Source organism: Ursus arctos, unplaced genomic scaffold, assembly GCF_023065955.2.
Source record: "Ursus arctos isolate Adak ecotype North America unplaced genomic scaffold, UrsArc2.0 scaffold_31, whole genome shotgun sequence".
In the NCBI taxonomy this organism is placed as follows: domain Eukaryota; kingdom Metazoa; phylum Chordata; class Mammalia; order Carnivora; family Ursidae; genus Ursus; species Ursus arctos.
The window spans coordinates 28,613,719-28,634,523 of NW_026622997.1; the positions used below are offsets into that span (position 1 = coordinate 28,613,719).

Consider the following 20,805-nt stretch of genomic DNA (forward strand, 5'->3'; position numbering starts at 1 on the left):
AATTCTATGCATTACTCAGTGCTCATCAAGCTAAGCGTACTCTTTTTTTTTTTTTTTAAAGATTTTACTCATTTATTCGACAGAGAGAGAGACAGCCAGCGAGAGAGGGAACACAAGCAGGGGGAGTGGGAGAGGAAGAAGCAGGCCCATAGCGGAGGAGCCTGATGTGGGGCTCGATCCCATAACGCCGGGATCACGCCCTGAGCCGAAGGCAGACGCTTAACCGCTGTGCCACCCAGGCGCCCCAAGCTAAGTGTACTCTTAATCCCCTTCACCTATTTCACCAGTTCCCCCACCCTCCTTCCCTCTTGTTCTGTATAGTTAAGAGTCTGTTTCTTGGTTTGTCTCTTTTTATCCTTTGTTCATTTGTTTTATTTTTTAAATTCCACATATGAGTGGTATTTGTCTTTGTCTGACTGACTTCTCTTAGCGTTATACTTTCTAACTCCATCTATGTTGTTGCAAACGGCAAGATTTCATTCTTTTTTATTACTGAATAACATTCCATTGTATATATAAATCACATCTTCTTTATCCATTCATCTATTGAAGGACATTGGGCTGCTTCCATAATTTGGCTATTATAAATAATGCTGCATTAAACACAGGGGTGCATATATCCTTTTGAATTTATGTTTTCCATATTTTTTGGGTAAATAGCCAGTAGGGTGATTACTAGATCATTGGATATTTCTATTTTTAACTTTTTGAGAAATCTGCATAGTGTTTTCCACAGTGGCTGCACCAGTTTGCATTCCCACCAACAGTCATAGCAACATTTTTCTAGATGGCTCCTGAGGCAAGGGAAACTAAAGCAAAAATAAACTATTGGGACTACATCACAATTTTTTAAAGAGTCAACTGCTTTAAAAAAGGAAAAAATTGAAACCACTATTCAGAACTAACAGAACTGTGTCCTGATTGAAAAACAGGTCGGGAAACGTCTTAGTGGAACAGGAAATGGAGTTTGATGTAGGGGAATAGAACAGGCAGGGCTGGAGGAAGACAGCACAGACTCCAAACTGGATGGGGCCAGGGGCTCAGAGGCTGAGGGGCAGAGCACAGAGCAAGAAGACAGGCTTGGGGGATTTGAGAGAAATGAAGTGCTACTGCAGCACAGCCCTCGTAGGCTAAAAGCTGTATAGGGCTCCCTGAGGTGTGTGTGGTGGCTCCCTCTCTGCCTGAGCAACCAGCTGAGCAAGTTCACGGTGGGGCACATGGTGCCCTGAGCTAGGACGAGGACTCTGATGAGACCACCCAATCAACTCTCGTCATCCCCGCAGTGACGGAGATGATGGTCAGATCCCCTCACACCCTCCTCCACTGTTAGGATGGCCTGTTAAGGCCCCTTGACAGCCACTCAGAAAGGCTCCTGAGCAGGGGAAGGAGCTTCATCTGGAGCTTGGGCTCCCTGAGCTCAACCCTGAAATGACAGGGCGAGCTTTGTGTTGACATATTCTTCAAACGTCCCTTACTTCTGCCGCTGTGCAGCGTTGCCCTCATTTCTGTGGTCTGGGGAGTTGTGTGATAAATTCGTTCTGGACTTTCCATTTATGCTACACTTTAAGTCACATAAAGAAGCTGCAATTTAAAGACTCCTTCAACAGACAACTGTGGACCCCCAACTAGATTCCAGGCAGCTAGTAATTTACAATCAATTCTTTGCTGGCCAGCATTACCCTGATAACAAAACCAGACAAAGACAACCATAGAAAAGAAAACTGTAGGTCAATATCCATAATGAATATATATTCAAGATTCTCAAAAGAATACAAGCAAACCAAATTCAACAGCATGTTAAAGGAATTATACACCAAGACTTCGTGTAACTTATCCATGGGATGCAAGGATAGTTGAACATAAGCAAATCAATGTGATATACCACATTGAAATGAAAGGGAAAAACAATACATGATCGTCTCAACAGACACAGAAAAAGCACTTGAGAAAGTTCCACATCCATTCACGATTAAACTCTCAACAAAAGTATATAGGGACCTTAACTTTAACATAATAAATGTCATATACAAAAAGCCCACAGCCTATCTTATCAATGGGGAAAAACTGAGAACTTTCCAATATCTGGTTCAAGCCAAGGATGCCTACTCTTGCCCCTTCTTTTCAACATAATTATGGAAGTCCTAGCCAGAGCAACTAGACAAGGAAAAGACATAAAAGATATCCAAATCAAAAAAAGAAGAAGTAGAGTTATCCCTGTTTGTGGATGACATGCTCGTATAGACAGAAAGCCCTTAAGACTCAACAAAAAACGATTAGAACTCATCAACAAGTCCAGTAAAGTTGCAGGATATGAAATCAAAACACAAACACCAACCACCTTTCTATACGCAGACAATGAACTATCCAAATAGAAGTTAAGAAAACAATCACACTCACGATAGCAACACAAGTATAAAATACTTAGGAATAAACTTAACCAAAGAGGTGAAAGACTTCTACACTGGAAATCATAGAACATTGGTAAAAGAAATCAAAGAAGACACAGATAAATGTAAAGACATTCACATTCATGGACTAGAAGAATGTTCATACTACCCAAAGTTACCTACAGATTCCATGCCATCCCTTTCAAAACCCCAATGGTATTCCTTAAGGAAATAGAACAAGACAACTCTAAAATTCATGTGGAATCACAAAAGACCCTGAATGATCAAAACAATCTTGAGCAAGAAAAACAAAGCACCACATTTCCCGATTTCAATATATATTACAATGCTACAGTGATCAAAACAGTATGATACTGGCATAAATACAGACATACAGAGAACAGTGGAATATAATAGAGAACCCAGAAATAAATCCACATATCTACAGTCAACTGATACTCAACAAGAGTGCCAAGAACATACGATGAGAGAATGATAGTCTTCAATAAATGATATTGAGAAAACTGGATATCCACATGCAGAATAATAAAATAGGACCCTTATCTCATACCATATTTAAAATCAACTCAAAATTGATAAAAGACTTAAATGTAAAATTCAAAATTATAAATCTCCTAGAAGAAAACTTACAGGAAAACCTTCTTGACATGGGTCTGAGTAATGATTTTTTTGGATATGACATCAAAAACACAGGCAACAAGCAAAAATAGACAAACAAAATTGCATTAAACTTTGCACAGCAAAGGAAACAATTAACATAGTGAAAAGGCAACCTATGGAATGGGAGAAAATATTTGCAAACGATGTCTGATAAGAGGTTAATATTCAATATATAGGAACTCGTAACTCAATAGAAAAAAACAAACAAAAAACCTGATTTAAAAAAAAATAGCAAAGGATCTGAATAGACATTTCTCCAAAGAAGACAGACAGTTGGTCAACATGTATATGGAAAAGTGCTCAACTTTACTAATTATCAGAGAAATGCAAATTTAAACCACAATGAGACATCATCTTACACCGGTTAAAATGGCTAGTATCAAAAGATGGAAGATTAATGATGCTAGGATGTGGGGAAAAGAAAACCCAATAATACACTTCTGTGGGGATGTAAGTTGGTGCAGCTACTATGGAAAAGAGTCTAGAGGTTCCTCAAAAAATTAAAAATAAGACTACCATATGATCCAACAATCTCACTTCTGGGTATATATCCAAAAGAAAGGAAATCTGGATTTTGAAGAGATATCTGCACTTCCATGTTCTTTTCAGTATTAGTTTCATAGCCAATATATAGACAAACATTAAATGTCCAAGGGCAGACGAATGAATAAAGAAAATATGGTATATATACCCAATACAATACTCTTCAGCCTTTAAAAAGAAGGAAATCCTGACATTTGCAAAACATGGATAAACCTGTAGGACATTATGCTCAGTGAAACGAGCCGGATGTAGAAAGACAAATACTGTGTGATCTTACTTATATGTGAAATCTAAAAGAGTCACATTCATAGAAATGGTTACCAGGGGCTGGGCGAGGTGAAAATGGGGAGGTATTTTTCAAGGAGTATTATGTTTTAGTTATGCAGGATGAATAAGTTCTGGAGAACTGTGTACAGCAAAGTGACTATAGTTGACAATATTGTATTGTGTACTTGAAATTTAAGAGGGTAGATCTTAGGTGTTCTCACCACAAAAAAAAAAAAGAGAAAAAAAGACAATTAGTAACTGTATGAGATGATGAATTTGTTGATTGGCTTGTGAATATTTCAACAGGTACACGAATAACAGACCATCCGGTTTTACACCTTAAATATACATGATTTTTTGTTATCAAATATATGCCAATAAAGCTGGAAACATATGTTAAAAAACAAAATCAATTCTCTGCTCATTCTCTGATTCATAAGCATTCACGAAGGCTTGGGTTAGGTGCTGTATACAGGTATGGATAAAAGAGTAACTTGTCTTAAAATGTTCAAGTGTAAAGAACAGGACAGGAGATGAGGAAAAATCACATTGTCTGAGTGTCCCTAATGTGACTATTGTGATAAGATTCTAAAACAGAGAATCCACCCACCCACTCTAATGGGTTTCCTACATAGTTTTTGTTCCTATGCATTCTTTCAAGATATGTATTTCTCGTGTGCCTATATTTTTAACATTCCTACAATGTTACAGTGCACAGCCATTTGGTTTCCTCTAATGGTTACCCAATATTCCATGATCAAGGGGCGCCTGAGTGGCTCAGTCGGTTGAGTGTCCAGACTCTTGATTTCAGCTCAGGTCATGATCTCAGGGTTGTGAGATCGAACCCCATGCCATCTCCATGCTCAGCGGGGAGTCTGCTTGGGATTCTCTCTCCTTCCCCCTCTACTCCTCCCCCTGCTCATGCTTTCTAAATAAATAAATAAATAAATAAATAAATAAATAAATAAAATATTTTTCTAAATGGCACCTGCTGCACATTGACAGCAGTTTTTAGGTGTCTGCTGTCCCAGGGATGATCACACCGACTGATTCCTGCTAATTCTTCAGTGTCACAAATAATGCCACAGCCAGCAGCAGCCCCTGCCTGTCCCTTTATGGACCTGTGTGAACATTTTTGATGTCTAACAAGTTGTGAGAGTACTGGGTCATATGGCATACATCTCTTCAGTTTGACCAAGTGTTCTCTGGGTGCTCTTCTAAACATATGGGCGTGGGGGGCGCTACACTCCCTCTGATGCTTTCTCCATACCCCCAGGCACCGGTATGGGACTAAAGAGCCTCTAACTGTTCTGAGTCTAAGAGATCTCAGTCTCATTTCTTTCTGAATTTTCTTTCCACTGGTGAGCTGCAGTCTGCCTTGCAAGTTTTCTCTCCTACAAATTTCCATTCCCACTCCTTACCACTTCTCTATCACTGTCCTTTATTTTGCTTGTTTTTAAAGGAATTGCTTAAATATTTTAGATATTGATCCCATGTCAATTTTAGGCATTGCGAGTGTATTTCTAGTCCATCTATTAACTTCTTAGTGGTGCCCTTTACATAACAAAAGCATTGAATTTTAAGGTAATTCATTATCTTTTTGCCTTGTGATTTATGTTTTCTTAAGAAATGCTTCCTCACCCCCATATGCATTGTTATATTCTCCTATACCTTCTTTTTGTTTAAAGATTTTATTTATTTATTTGGCAGAGAGAGAGTGCACATGAGCGGGGGGGTGGGCAGGCAGGGGCAGAGGGAGAAGCAGACTCACCGCTGAGTGAAGAGCCCATGTGGGGCTCAATCCCAGGACCCTGGCATCAGAGCCTGAGCTGAAGGCAGACGCTTAATGGCCTGAGCCACTCAGGCGCCCCTCTCCTATACATTTTTACATTAACCTCCTAGTTTACTCCCCACCGAGCTTTATGTCTACCAGAGGCGGAGTGCCTGCCTCGAGTTCAACGGCCGAACCGCGGAGCAATGCATCTACAACAGAGAGCTGTTCGTCCAGTTCCACAGCGCCGCGGGGTTGTTTGCCGTGCCCCACCTGGGCCGCATAACTGCCAAAAACTGGAATAGAGGGAGTTCCTGGCCCTGAGACGGAGCCTTGGACTCCGTGTGCAAGCACAAGTTCGACTTGGACGAGGGTTTCACGCTGAAGCGCAGAGGTGACAGGGCGGGTCTGAATGAGACACTTTGGACGGGGTGGACTTGGGCCGCAGAGGCGGGAGCGGCTGCCCCATCCCGAACCCCGGCGCCAGGCCAGCGCGGGAAGGGGCCAGACTACCTGCTCATGGAACAGGGAAGAGCCACATTGTGTTTGTGGATCTTGCGACAAACTTTTTTTTCCTGGTAGAGGAAGCCAGGAGACAGGTTAAAATGAAGAACAAATCAAGCTATTTCATTTCTTCTCCTATTTATTTATTTATTTATTTATTTATCTATCTATCTATCTATCAGCAAGAAAGAGAGTTTGAGCATAAATAGGGGGAGCGGAGAGGGGAGTTAAGATGGCGGAGGAGTAGGGGACCCCTTTTTCAGCTGGTCCCCTGAGTCGAGCTGGATAGGTACCAGACCAGCCTGAACATCCACGGAACCAGCCTGAGACGCAGAAAGATACATCTGGATCTCAACAAATGAACATCTCCAGCACTGAGTATTGAGGTACAAAGCGGGGAACCGTAAAACTGGCACAGATATCAGAAGATAAACGGAAGGGGGAGGGAGCCGCCATGTTTGGGCACCAGAAGCGGTAGCCACCTGCACAGGGGAGCGGGTGGACTCCCAGACCGGCACCCACAAGAGACCAGACTGAGACCGTGAGCGGGGAGCGCGCTACCAGACTGAAAACCGGAGCTCCGGTGTGCTCACTGGAACCAGACTGAGACCAGGAGCTCCGGAGCACGTGGGGGTGGCTGGCGGCTGGCAGTGTTAGAAACACAAAGGACAGAGACGCGCTGGCCCTGGAAGTGAGGGCTGGGATGCCGGGTGTGGGGCGCACATCCCGGGACGCTGCAGGGTTGAGCAGCACTGACAGAAACAGAGTTAAAGTGGCCAGAACATCAGTGGAGAACGGTCTGCGATCCCTCTGTTCTGAGACAGAGGCTGAGATTCAGCCACTGCTGCCCTGACTCTCAGAAGAGGCACAGCAAACCGCCAGGGAAAGCCTCCAGAGAACAAAAGCCTGGAAAGACCGGCTCACAGTGTGCCCATCCCCATCCCCCCTCTCAGGAGACACGGAGACTCTACCCAAACAGGGTTGCCTGAGTATCGGCGTGGCAGGCCCCTCCCCCAGAACACAGAAGGCAGGCTGAAAAATCAAGAAGCCCACATCCCCAAGATCCCTATAAAACAAGGGTGCACGGCCTGGGTCCCGGTCAATAATTTGGGCTCTGGACAACCCCTCAACCTCTCCTCATCAGAATGATGAGAAGGAGAAATCCCCCCCAGCAAAGAAAAGACAATAAGTCTGTGGCTTCTGCCACAGAACTAATGGATATGGATATAACCAAATTATCAGAAATGGAGTTCAGAGTAACAATGGTCAAGATGATGTGTAGACTTGAAAAAAGTATTAACGAAATGTTAATGAGAATATAGAATCTCTAAGGGTGGAAATGAGAGCGAATCTGGCAGAAATTAAAAATTCTATGAGCCAAATGCAGTCAAAACTAGAGGCTCTGACGGCCAGGGTGAATGAGACAGAAGAACGTATCAGTGAATTGGAGGATGGGTTAGTAGAAGAGAAAGCTAAAATAGAATCTGGGCTCAAAAAAATCCAATCTCAGGAATGTAGGTTACGGGAGATTACTGACTCAATGAAACCTTCCAATGTCAGAATCATCGGCATCCCCCAGGGGGTGGAGAAAAACAGAGGTCTAGAAGAGATATTTGAACAAATTGTAGCTGAAAACTTCCCTAATCTAGCAAGGGAAACAAACATTCACGTCCAAGAGGCAGAGAGGACCCCTCCCAAGCTCAACCACAACAAACCTACACCACATCACGTCATAGTGCAATTGGCAAATATTAGATCCAAGGATACAGTATTGAAAGCGGCCAGGGCAAAGAAATTTCTCACGTACCAAGGCAAAGGTATCAGAATTACGTCAGACCTGTCTACACAGACCTGGAATGAGAGAAAGGGTTGGGGGGGGGCATTTTTAAAGCTCTTTCAGAGAAAAACATGCAGCCAAGGATCCTTTATCCAGCAAGGCTGTCATTCAGAATTGATGGAGAAATAAAGACCTTCCAGAATCGCCAGTCATTGACCAATTTTGTAACCACGAAACCAGCCCTACAGGAGATATTAAGGGGGGTTCTATAAAGGTAAAAAGGCCCCAAGAGTGATACAGAACAGAAAGTCACAATCGATAGAAACAAAGACTTTACTGGCAACATGGCATCATTAAAATCATATCTCTCAATATTCAGTCTCAATGTAAATGGCCTAAATGCTCCCATAATGCCACAGGGTTGCAGATTGGATAAAAAGACATGACCCATCCATTTGCTGTCTACAAGAGACTCATTTTGAACCTAAAGATACATTCAGACTGAAAGTAAAGGGATGGAATACCATCTTTCACACAAATGGACCTCAAAACAAAGCTGGGGTAGCAATTCTCATATCAGACAGACTGGATTTTAAACTAAAGACTATAGTTAGAGACACAGAAGGGCACTATATTATTCTTAAAGGATGTATCCAACAAGTGGATATGACAATTATATATGCCCCCAACAGGGGAGCAGCAAGATACACAAGCCAACACTCAACCAGAATAAAGAGACAAATAGATAAAAATACGTTAATAGTAGGGGACCTCAACAACACCATCAGAAATAGACAGAACACCCATGGAAAAAATCGACAAAGAAACAAGGGCTTTGAATGCCGTACTCAACGAGTTGGACCTCATGGATATATATAGAACACTACACCCCAGAACAAAAGAATACTCATTCTATTCTAATGCCCATGGAACATTCTCAAGAATAGACCATGTTCTGGGACACAAAACAGGTCTCAACCGATACCAAAAGACTGAAATTATTCCCTGCATATTCTCAGACCACAATGCTTTGAAATTGGAACTCAACCACAAGGAAAAATTTGCAAGAAACTCAAAACACTTGGAGACTGAGAACCATCCTGCTCAGGAATGATTTGATAAACCAGGAAATCAAAAATCAATTTAAACAATTTATGGAGACCAACGAGAATGAAAACACAATGGTCCAAAACCTATGGGATACTGCAAAGGCAGTCCTAAGGGGGAAATACATAGCCATCCAAGCCTCACTCAAAAGAATAGAAAAATCTAAACTGCAGTTTTTATATTCTCACCTCAAGAAGCTGGAACAGCAACAGAGGGACAAGCCTAATCCATGCACGAGAAAGCAGTTGACCAAGATTAGAGCAGAAATCAATGAATTAGAAACCAAGAGTACAGTAGAGCAGATCAACAGGACTAGAAGCTGGTTCTTTGAGAGAATCAATAAAATTGACAGACCACTGGCAACACTTATCCAAAAGAATAGAGAAAGGACCCAAATTAATAAAATAATGAATGAAAAAGGAGAGCTCACAACCAACACCAATGAAATTGGAAGGATTATTAGAAACTTTTATCAACAGCTTTATGCCAATAAATTAAGCAATCTGGAAGAAATGGAGGCCTTCCTGGAAACCTATAAACTACCAAGACTGAAACAGGAAGAAATTGATTTTTTAAACAGGCCAATTAATTATGAAGAGATTGAGTCAGTGATAAACAACCTTCCAAAAAACAAAACTCCAGGCCCGGATGGTTTTCCTGGGGAATTCTACCAAACATTCAAAAAAGAAATAATACCTATTCTCCTAAAGCTATTTCAAAAAATAGAAACAGAAGGAAAGCTACCAAACTCATTCTATGAGGCCAATATTACCTTGATCCCCAAACCAGGCAAAGACCCCATCAAAAAGGAGAATTACAGACCGCTTTCCCCAATGAATATGGACGCCAAAATCCTCAACAAGATCCTGGCTAATAGAATCCAACAGTACATTAAAAGGATTATCCATCATGACCAAGTGGGATTCATCCCTGGGATGCAAGGGTGGTTCAACATTTGCAAATCAATCAGTGTCATAGATTTCATCCAGAAAGAAAAATTCAAAAATCATATGATTCTCTCAATAGATGCAGAAAAAGCATTTGACAAAATACAGCATCCTTTCCTGATTAAAACCCTACAGAGTGTAGGGATAGAGGGTACATTCCTCAATCTCATAAAAACCATCTATGAAAAGCCTACAGCAAATATCATGCTCAATGGGGAAAAGCTGGAAGCCTTTCCCTTAAGATCAGGAACACGACAAGGATGCCCACTCTCGCCACTATTATTCAACATAGTACTAGAAGTCCTTGCAACAGCAATCTGACAACAAAAAGGGATAAAAGGTATCCAAGTTGGCAAAGAAGAAGTCAAAATGTTTCTCTTCGCAGATGACATGATACTCTATATGGAAAACCCAAAAGAATCCACTCCCAAACTATTAGAAGTTATAGAGCAATTCAGTAATGTGGCGGGATACAAAATCAATGCTCAGAAATCAGTTGCATTTCTATACACGAATAATGAGACTGAAGAAAGAGAAATTAGGGAATCCATCCCATTTACAATAGCACCAAAAACCATACGTTACGTTGGAATTAACTTAGCCAGAGACGTAAAGGATCTATATTCTAGAAACTACAAATCACTTTTGAAAGACATTGAGGAAGACACAAAAAGATGGAAAAATATTCCATGCTCATGGATCGGAAGAATTAACATAGTTAAAATGTCCATGCTACCCAGAGCAATCTACACTTTCAGCGCTATCCCGATCAAAATACCAAGGACATTTTTCAAAGAACTGGAACAAATAGTCCCTAAATTTTATGGAACCAGAAAAGGCCCCGAATCGCCAAGGAACTGTTGAAAATGAAAAACAAAGCTGGGGGCATCACAATGCCGGATTTCGAGCTGTACTACAAAGCTGTGATCACAAAGACAGCATGGTACTGGCACAAAAACAGACACATAGACCAATGGAATAGAATAGAGAACCCAGAAATGGACCCTCGGCTCTTTGGGCAACTAATCTTTGATAAAGCAGGAAAAAACATCCGGTGGAAAAAAGACAGTCTCTTCAATAAATGGTGCTGGGAAAATTGGACAGCTACATGCAAAAGAATGAAACTTGACCACTCTCTCACACCACACACAAAGATAAACTCCAAATGGATGAAAGGCCTAATTGTGAGACAGGAATCCATCAAAATCCTAGAGGAGAACATAGGCAGTAACCTCTAGGACATCGGCCAAAGCAACCTTTTTCATGACACTTCTCCAAAGGCAAGAGAAACAAAAGATAAAATGAACTCGTGGGACTTCATCAAGATAAAAAGCTTCTGCACAGCCAAGGAAACAATCAAAAAAACTAAGAGGCAGCCCACGGAATGGGAGAATATATTTGCAAATGATGCTACAGATAAAAGACTGGTATCCAAGATCTACAAAGAACTTCTCAAACTCAATACGTGAGAAACAAATAAACAAATCATAAAATGGGCAGAAGATATGAACAGACACTTTTCCAATGATGACATACAAATGGCTAACAGGCACATGAAAAAATGCTCAAAATCATTAGCCATCAAGGAAATTCAAATCAAAACCACACTAAGATACCACCTTACGCCACTTAGAATGGCAAAAATTGACAAGGCAAGAAACAACAATTGCTGGAGAGGATGTGGAGAAAGGGGATCCCTCCTACATTGTTGGTGGGAATGCAAGTTGGTACAGCCACTCTGGAAAACAGTGTGCAGGTCCCTTAAAAAGTTAAAAATTGAGCTACCCTATGATCCAGCCATTGCACTACTGAGTATTTACCCCAAAGATACAGACGTAGTGAAGAGAAGGGCCATATGCACCCCAATGTTCATAGCAGCATTGTCCACAATAGCTAAATCGTGGAAGGAACCGAGATGCCCTTCAACAGATGACTGGATTAAGAAGTTGTGGTCCATATATACAATGGAATATTACTCAGCTATCAGAAAGAACGAGTTCTCAACATTTGCTGCAACATGGACGGCACTGGAGGAGATAATGCTAAGTGAAATAAGTCAAGCAGAGAAAGACAATTATCATATGATTTCTCTCATCTATGGAACATAAGAACTAGGAAGATCGGTAGGGGAAGAAAGGGATAAAGAAAGGGGGGTAATCAGAAGGGGGAATGAAGCGTGAGAGACTATGGACTCTGAGAAACAAACTGAGGGCTTCAGAGGGGAGGGGGGTGGGGGAATGGGATAGACTGGTGATGGAAGGGCATGTATTGCATGGTGCACTGGGTGTTATACGCAACTAATGAATCACCGAACTTTACATCAGAAACCAGGGATGTACTGTATGGTGACTAACATAATATAATAAAAAAACATATAAATAAATAAATAAATAAATAAATAAATAAATAGGGGGAGCAACAGACAGAGGGAGAAGTAGCCTCCCCACCCAGCAAGGAGTCCAATGTGGGACTCGATCCCAAGACCCTGGGAGCATGACCTGAGCCTAGGGCAAATGCTTAATGGACTGAGCCACCTACGTGTCCCATCTTCTCTTTTTTTAAGGAGAATATCAGACTGCTAGATCAAAGGAAATCTATTGGCTGAATATATTCTGATTCCAAGATAATATCTGGCAGGATTATACATCCTTTTGAACAAGATGAGAAAATGTAAATTCAGGTAGCTTCATAGCGGGTCCAATATTTCTGTTCAAGAATATCAGTCACTGGGCCAAATTTCTGGCAGAAGCATTCTAGAGCACCAGCTCTGACCATCTCCTGTTCTTTGCTTTTTCTTTACTGGGTATGACAAGGTCATTCTTAGAACATTTGAATGTTTTATTCCATTTTTCCTACTGTGTTCCCCATCTCCTGCCTCTAAATAGCTTAACAGGTGATAGGATTCATCTTTATCATCTGAGAAGTCAGTTTGGCAAAATCGCTAAAAGCACTGCTTTGGCTGCCTCAGCTGCCATAACAAGATTCTTCCCCCCGCCTCCCAGTCCAGCCTAAAGTGAACGTCTCCCCCTCCGAGAAGGGGCACCCGCAGCACCACAACCTGCTTGTTTGCCACGTGTCAGATTTCTACCCAGGCCACATTCAAGTCCACTGATTCTTGAACGGACAGGAGGAAACAGCTGGGGTTTTATCCACCAACTCGATGCACAATGGAGACTGGACCTTCCAGATCCTGGTGATGCTGGAAATGACCCCCCAGCAGGGAGACGTCTACGTCTGCCAAGTGGAGCATCCCAGCCTGGACAGTCCTGTCACCGTGGAGTGGAGTTACTCTCTGATGACCCTCCAGGCTCTGGGGTCTGCTCATTTTGTCTTGCGTCACTACACGACACTACACGACACACCCCCGTGTTCCTCATCAACCAGGCTGTGGTCTCGGCTGGGAGCAGCGAGGATCTGGCAACCCTCGCACCTGTTTATCCTGCCCTGGAGGAGTCTAAAGAATCTCTCCTTGTCAAAAAAAAAAAACCTCAGAAAGGCAATCACCGTCATGACTGGCCCTCGGACGTGGAAACATTTCTGCCTTCAGTCTCCCTTCAGTCCCTTAAGCTTGGACTTGATGCGCTGACCTAAAACCCGCGTTTGCCTCCTGTGGAAGCCATCACTCTGAGGCCCCAAACTTTAGAGTGTTTCCACATCTCCTCCTTCTCCACAGTGGCTCCAAGCTTGGCCTTATCCCCTTCCTTTTCTCTCGGTGGTAGATTAGAGCAGGCTCCAGGTGCCAGAGGGCCTGGGGTTGCGGCAGGTGGAGGGGAGACTCACCCCGCCTTCTGTTCTCCCCAGAGGCACAGTCTGATTCTGCCCAGAGCAAGATGCTGGCTGGACTCGGAGGCTTTGCGCTAGGGCTCACCGCCCTCGGAGCGAGCTTCATTCTTCGTTTTAGAAGCCAGCGAGGTAAGAAACTTCTGGAAAGTGGTTGATACTGTCTTTCCACTGTCTCGCTGTTCTTCAGAGATGAAGTTGTGACAGAAAAGCAAAACAACAGAGCAAAAGAGGTCACTGAAATCAGACTCTGATGAGGTCAAGACAGCCCTGTCGGGAGCAAGACGCCTAGCCCTAGATCTGGCCCAGTAAGCTACCCGAGGCTGCCAGTTACCCTATTCTGCAGGGTGTTCTTCCCAGCCTGGGACTCACCCCTACAGACTGGGCCCTGCTTTCATTCCCAGTGACATGGCGACTGCGGTGGAAATGTTTGGATAATTTTCCAAGATGCTGTTGTTCCTTACTCTCTCAGTGACCAAATCCATGTTCCCTTTTACTTTCATTTCAGGATGACAGGGACCTCAGCCAACAGGTGGTATTTCTGCTCCTTTCTCCGTTTTGGGATGTAATTCATTTCACTGCAACATGAGATTGGGAGCATTCAATGAGTATGCTATGTTCAGGATAGATCGTACGAAGTGCCCTGAGAATAGGAGAAACTCTCAGAGGCTGCTCCTTTCTTTCAAGCTGAGCCAAACTGCCCCCAGCTCTTGATCCCATTTTCCTCTTTAGGTGGGTGTGGCCAAGGAGCATGACTTTGCCCCATTGCTGAAGGAAACTCCAGAAACTCTCTCCTATTTTTCATTAGGCCAACATTCAGCCTCTCTCTACAATTTTTTTTCTCTCCTGGGTAGAGGGAAAGGAAATGCATCCTTTAAGCTTGGGTTGTTTCAAATTCTTCCTCTGGGATGCGTGAGTGGCTCAGTTGGTTAAGCATCTGCCTTTGGCTCAGGTCATGATCTCGGGGTCCTGGGATCGAGCCCCGCATCAGGGTCTCTGCTCCGTGGGGAGTCTGCTCCCCTCACCCCGCCCCGCTGCTGCTCGTGCTCTCTTTCTCTCTCAAATAAATAAAATCTTGAAAAATAAAAATAAGTAAATTCTTCTTCTTCTTCTTCACAGGGCTCCTGAACTGATCTCAAACATCACACGTAGCCTTGGAACAAGCAGGTCTGATACTCCTGATGTCCAGCAACCTTCCACTTCCAGAAAGGAACAGCTAAGTTGTGCCCTGATGCCAGTTTCTGAGCCTCTGCGTTTTACTTCAGTGCACTTCCTCTTTCTCAAGGTCTTCCAGTCTATAGAGTGGCCTTTCCGGAGGAGCATAAACCATCTAAATCGAATGTTGTTGTTCTTTCTTTGTGAGAGGAAGGAGATGGTCATGTGGCCATGCTTACAGTTGAAGGGTTTGGCGATCACCGGACAAGTCACTGTTGTTTTACCCAGGAAGGGAGAAATAAACTTCTTGTTGGGCATCAATTCTCCCTATTGAATAGGAGGTCCACTGATAGTGGACCTCCTAAAATTTGCTTTACTTCATCATAGATGACCAAGTTCATGCTGCATTCTTCCCAGTGAGGGGTGGAACCATTACTCTTAGAAAGCCCAGGAGGAGCCGACACTGAGCGTGGATTTTGGCATTGACATTCACACAGGACTGATAACCCATGTCAATCATGAAGAATATGCTTTCCAAGTGTAAAAATCAACATAAGATCTGGGGCGCCTGGGTAGTGCAGTCGTTAAGCGTCTGCCTTCAGCTCAGGGCGTGATCCCGGTGTTCCGGGATCGAGTCCCATATCGGGCTCCTCCGCTGGGAGCCTGCTTCTTCCTCTCCCACTCCCTTGCTGTGTTCCCTCTGTCAAATAAATAAATAAAATAAAATAAAATAAATCAACATAAGATCAGAATTGTAAATAACAGGTATAATATGTTAATATTATAGTTCTCTTTTTTATACTAGTCACATCAAGGTACAGAAACAGATTACCCCATGACTCTAAGTTTATCAGATCACCCAAAACTCCTTCCCTTCTGAGTCGTTCATAGGAAGTACATCTCCAGTTCCAAAAGGGTCAAAGATATGCGTATACCAGATTTTTCAGACATGGGTCTGCTTTTAGAATACGGTTTATTATGATTTTTATAAACCTGTTTAATTAATGTTTTAGACCAAGACAGAAATCATATTTGTTTCCGTCATTTCATGGTATGGCATTCCACCTAAGCCCAAATTTCATATAATAGTAATCAGGAAAACTTTAAAGTCCTGTAACATTTAGAGATTAGTATTATTTTTCAAAAACGACAAGGCCTTAATCAAACTTAAGGAGCTTTCCTTTCTTAACTGACCTTCTTGCATGTGACTACATAAAGCCAATTTGATCAAATGTCATCATAAGCTATAACTTTAAGTCAGTATTTGGTGATTTTAAATACCACAAGACAACCATCTTGTGATCAACTAAGGGGCTGTGTCGGGGGTCTCCAAGACCACCCAGATTAGGTGGTTCACTAGGAGGAATCATATAGTTGTACTCCTGGCTGTGATTCATTACAGCAAAGGTTTACAAAGCAGTCAGTCAAGGGAAAAGGCACAAGGGGCAAAGTGCAGAAAAACCAGGTGCAAGCTTCCAAAAGTCCTCTCCCATTGGAGCCACAGGACTCACTTAACTCCTCCAGCTATGATCACACGTGTGAAATATCGTCTGCCAGGAAAGCTCCGCAGCCAGGATTTTTACTGGGGCCTGGTCACGTAGGCGCCATCTGCCTCGCACATACCAAAATTCCAGACTCGCAGAAGGAAAGCAGGTGTTCAGCATAAACCATATTTTGTGCAGTTGAGGTACAATTTAGGCACATTCTTATCAGGTCTGGGAATGGTGGGAAGCCTTTCAAAACCCAAGCTCCCAGATGCCAGGCAGGGGCCGGCTTTGGAAGCAGGCCAAAGGATGGTAGTCGGACCTGCTATGTTACTTCTTTTCTGCACAGAGGAAACCATTTTGCTGACAATTTTCAAAATAACATGAGTATGCATTTTTATCAAAGACAGACATACATTGATACAGAAAACACCCTTAAAGACTAGGTTTCTGGAAACATGGGTTATTGCTGAAGACATAGAGCTAAATTCATATAATTATGCTTCATTATTATGATTATGTGAAATTATTATTACAAATGTTTTATGAATTCTATTCGCATTTAAGCGGGTTTTTTTTTTAAAGTAATCCCTATGCCCAACAGGGGACTTGAATTCGCAGCCCCGAGACCAAGAGTTGCCCGCTCCACTGACGAAGCCGGCCAGGTGCCCTGAGATGTAACAGTTTTTGAACACCTGAAGTAAAAACAAAGGATGCGGATGAAAGTATTCTGTTCTTTGAAGTTTTTGGGTTTTGCTCAATGCCATGAGAAATTACATGTGATTTCTAGCCTGTGATATTTCTGGTAGAGAGTATAGTAGCCCACCTCTCAGTGCCCCAAATGAGAAAGTTAAGTTGTAATTCGTATGTCCACTGTCCATCATCTTGGAAAAAGAGAGAGGCAATCCACTTAGTGCCCAAAGCCAAAGAGCCTGACTGTGAATGAGCCTCTCATTGCCTGCACTGCCCACAATGAGAGAGACTTCACTATTTCGGATTTTGATAAGAAACAAACAAGCCTTGTCAGCAGAGGACTGATAAACCAGCATTTATAATGCCTAAGAGTTCATTTAATATTGAGTCATAATTAAAAGGAACTTAGTTTAGGGGCGCCTGGGTGGTGCAGTCGTTAAGCGTCTGCCTTCGGCTCAGGGCGTGATCCCATCATTCTGGGATCGAGCCCCACATGAGGCTCCTCCACTGGAAGCCTGCTTCTTCCTCTCCCACTCCCCCTGCTTGTGTTCCCTCTCTCACAGGCTGTCTCTCTCTGTCAAATAAATAAATAAAATCTTTAAAAAATAAATAAATAAAAAATAAAAGGAACTTAGTTTAAAAACATTCTGCCCGTTACCTTAGAGTCCTTATGAAGCAGAACCAATACATTAGTTTAGGCTTTGACAAGGAGAGGAGGGTCTCCCTGATTTTCTGTTTCGTCAAGAATTCCTCCTCACATGGTATCATCAGAGGACAGTCAGAAAGCAGTGAGTTAACTCGGAATTCTAATCATTGAGGGGTGTCTGGGTGGCTCAGTCGTTAAGCACCTGCCTCCGGCTCAGGTCATGATCCCAGCGTTCTGGATCGAGCCCCGCACCGGGCTCCATGCTCAGTGGGAAGCCTGCTTCTCCCTCTCTCACTCCCCCTGCTTGTGTTCCCTCTCTCGCTGCCTCTCTCTGTCAAATAAAAAAAGAAAATTAAAAAAAAAAAATTCTAACCATTAAGTACTGTTTTGAAGCTTGCCCTCTTGAGCATAGAGGATTGTCATGTGGAAACATAATAGGGAAATTTCTTTTTCATAACACATAAATTACTTAGTACTTCTGTCCTTTCCTCTCTCTCTCTCTTTTTTTTTATTTACATTGATGCTTTATTTGAAACAATTCTTCTGAGTTTAAGGGTTTTCTCTTTTTAAAAAAACTGTTTTAATCAGGCTCCACACCCAACGTGTGGCTTGAACTCACAACGCTGAGATGGGGGGCGGGGGGGGGGGGTCCCAGGCTCTACTTCTGAGCCAGCCAGGAACCACCAACTGAACCTGCCAGGCACCAAAGTTTCTTTCTTTTATCAAATGAGTGAGAACTCAAAGCGCGGGGGAGGGGGGGGAGTTACTTGTCAATTTGAAAGTCACAGTTTATCTTTCTACAATTAAATTAAGTGGAAAAAATGAAGACCCCCACTGGTAGCAGGAAGAAGCAAGAGTCTTGCAGGGTCTGGCGTTTGATGAGCTAGATATTCAGTCACCGTGCATTTCCATTGTTTTTCTGCGGCAGAGTCTTGGGAACGCGCATGCCTGAAGCCAGGTTACTCTTCTGTCCTTAACCCGTAACCATGTGCGGTTGTTGCCACAGTAGCTGGCTGTGCCCCAGACAAATGGGACGCTGGTCTGTTCCCACAGAGCTTTATCCCAGTCTTCATCGCAAGGAGGGCACTGCCATGTGCTCTCAGCCAGAGTCTCTTGTCCAAGTTTCCCGATTTGGTTGACAACATCCTTCTCAATACAGATTTTATCATCACAGCTTGAGATATGATGACTGATTTCGCCCGAGGAACCTGGGGGCCAGCACTGAAGGGACAAAACAACCAATTTGCGACATTAGGATGATTCTTTCAGCTCTTGATAAGATGGTAAGGAAACCTGCAGGCCCTGATCTGGTGGCTTTTATCATAGGGGCATTGCAATAGCTTTTCAGGCTCCAGGGACCCTGCGTAAGCGGCTTCCATGTTGGAAATGACGGAGCTGAATCCAAGTGCCGGGTGGAGACCCGCCCCCCACCCCGCAGTCGCCTTCTCAACCCCAGCTACGCTCACTTCCGGCGCCTGATGTCAGGAGGTTAACCTTTCCTTTTTTACTGAACACCTGTAGGAATTAAAATTGTAGAGTATTGTTGATCCTCACGAGAAACGTTCTCAGTTTTTTGAGGAAGAAGCATGGCAAGGATCTGAATTTTAAATTCTTTAAAGCTCAAGAATATTAAGTAGGATCCCGTCACCACCTAGTGGCCAAGAGTGGAATCTACACTTGGAACAAGAAGCAAGGGAATTTGTCAATTTGGGAATACTCCAACATTTTTAACAAAAAAGTTAAAGAAAAAGTTAGGCATACAAAAGCCAAAATAAATATGGCCAAATGTAGAGGCTTTGGCAGCCCAGTGCTTCTGCGGTTTGGCTATGCCTTTAACAGCAGCCGTGAAAATATGCTAGTCATTGCTCTGTCACTAAACAAACCCTAATTATATTTTTACATAACTGAATATAAAGAAAACATACCAACAGAAGGAAACCCTTCAACATCAACTTTGGAAAGAAGGACTACATAAGTAGAGAGTGCTAGTATCTCGAAAGTGAATGTGATCATCAGGCAACATTTAGAGCAGTGCGGTCCAATAGAACGATCTGCTATGGAGGAAATGTTCTGTGTCTGAGCTGTCCGAAAAAGTAGCCACTAGCCACATATACTTTTGAGCATTGAAAATGCTAATGGATCATGCAACTAAGGAGTTGAAATTTTCGTTTAATTTTAAATTATTTAAATTCAAATTGTCATCGCCACCTGTAACCAGTAGCTACCGTACCGGGCAGGCAGAGTAGAGTTTACAATCTGTCTCTAAAAATATGTCGGCCCTCTCTCAATAGCTTTCAGTGGAGGCAGAACCATCTGCACGTGAACTGCTAGAGAACTGAAAAGTGAAAAAGAACTGGACAAGCAAGGGAAGATGGAAATAAAGTGTCTTGTCTGGTCACAGCTCATTAGATTTGAGGATACTAGATTCTCAAAAACATAGCAGTCCCACTAGCAAGTTAACAAAATTACAAAAGAAGTTAAGGAAGCACCAACAGTCCAATTCTACCACATACAGACGCTTCAACCATAGAAATAATCTTGGCAAACTTTCAACTCACGCAGTTGAAAAGTGCTGGGAACCAAGCCAAAGGAAATCGCAAAGACATAGCGTTCATAAACTTTACCAACACATTCTTCCTGGTACATACAGAAAGGGAGAACTTCCACACACCTCCTTTATTCGCCCTGTGAGTTTAAAGAGTTTTGCCTAAAGATCAAGCCGGATCCTCTCGGAGGACAGCACAAATAACCCCAAGGTCTGTCCCTCTGGACCTGTTGCAATGGTAGAACTGTCTGGAGACACTCTAGACTCTATTAAAACACTTTGGATGAAGGAAAATATCCCAGAATTCTAGGAACCTTGGAGTACAGGATCAACAGCAACTTTGTTTTTTTTTAAGATTATTTATTTATTTATTTGACAGAGATAGAGACAGCCAGCGAGAGAGGGAACACAAGTAGGTGGAGTGGGAGAGGAAGAAGCAGGCTCATAGCGGAGGAGCCTGATGCGGGGCTCGATCCCAGAACGCTGGGATCACGCCCTGAGCCGAAGGCAGACGCCCA

The 20,805-nt window shown here is 42.9% G+C and overlaps 1 protein-coding gene and 1 pseudogene across 1 annotated transcript; one reads left to right on the forward strand and one right to left on the reverse strand.

Annotated features, from left to right (window-relative positions):
• The first annotated feature begins 3,953 nt into the window (after positions 1-3,953).
• LOC113243685 (RLA class II histocompatibility antigen, DP beta chain) lies at positions 3,954-14,277 on the forward strand. Its single transcript, XM_057304881.1, is given in 5 exon segments — positions 3,954-3,961; positions 5,781-6,043; positions 12,987-13,268; positions 13,786-13,896; positions 14,273-14,277. Coding segments are annotated over 5 exon segments (669 nt in total).
• A 4,360-nt stretch (positions 14,278-18,637) lies between these two features.
• On the reverse strand, positions 18,638-19,121 carry LOC113243663 (gametocyte-specific factor 1-like; annotated as a pseudogene).
• Positions 19,122-20,805: the final 1,684 nt, after the last annotated feature.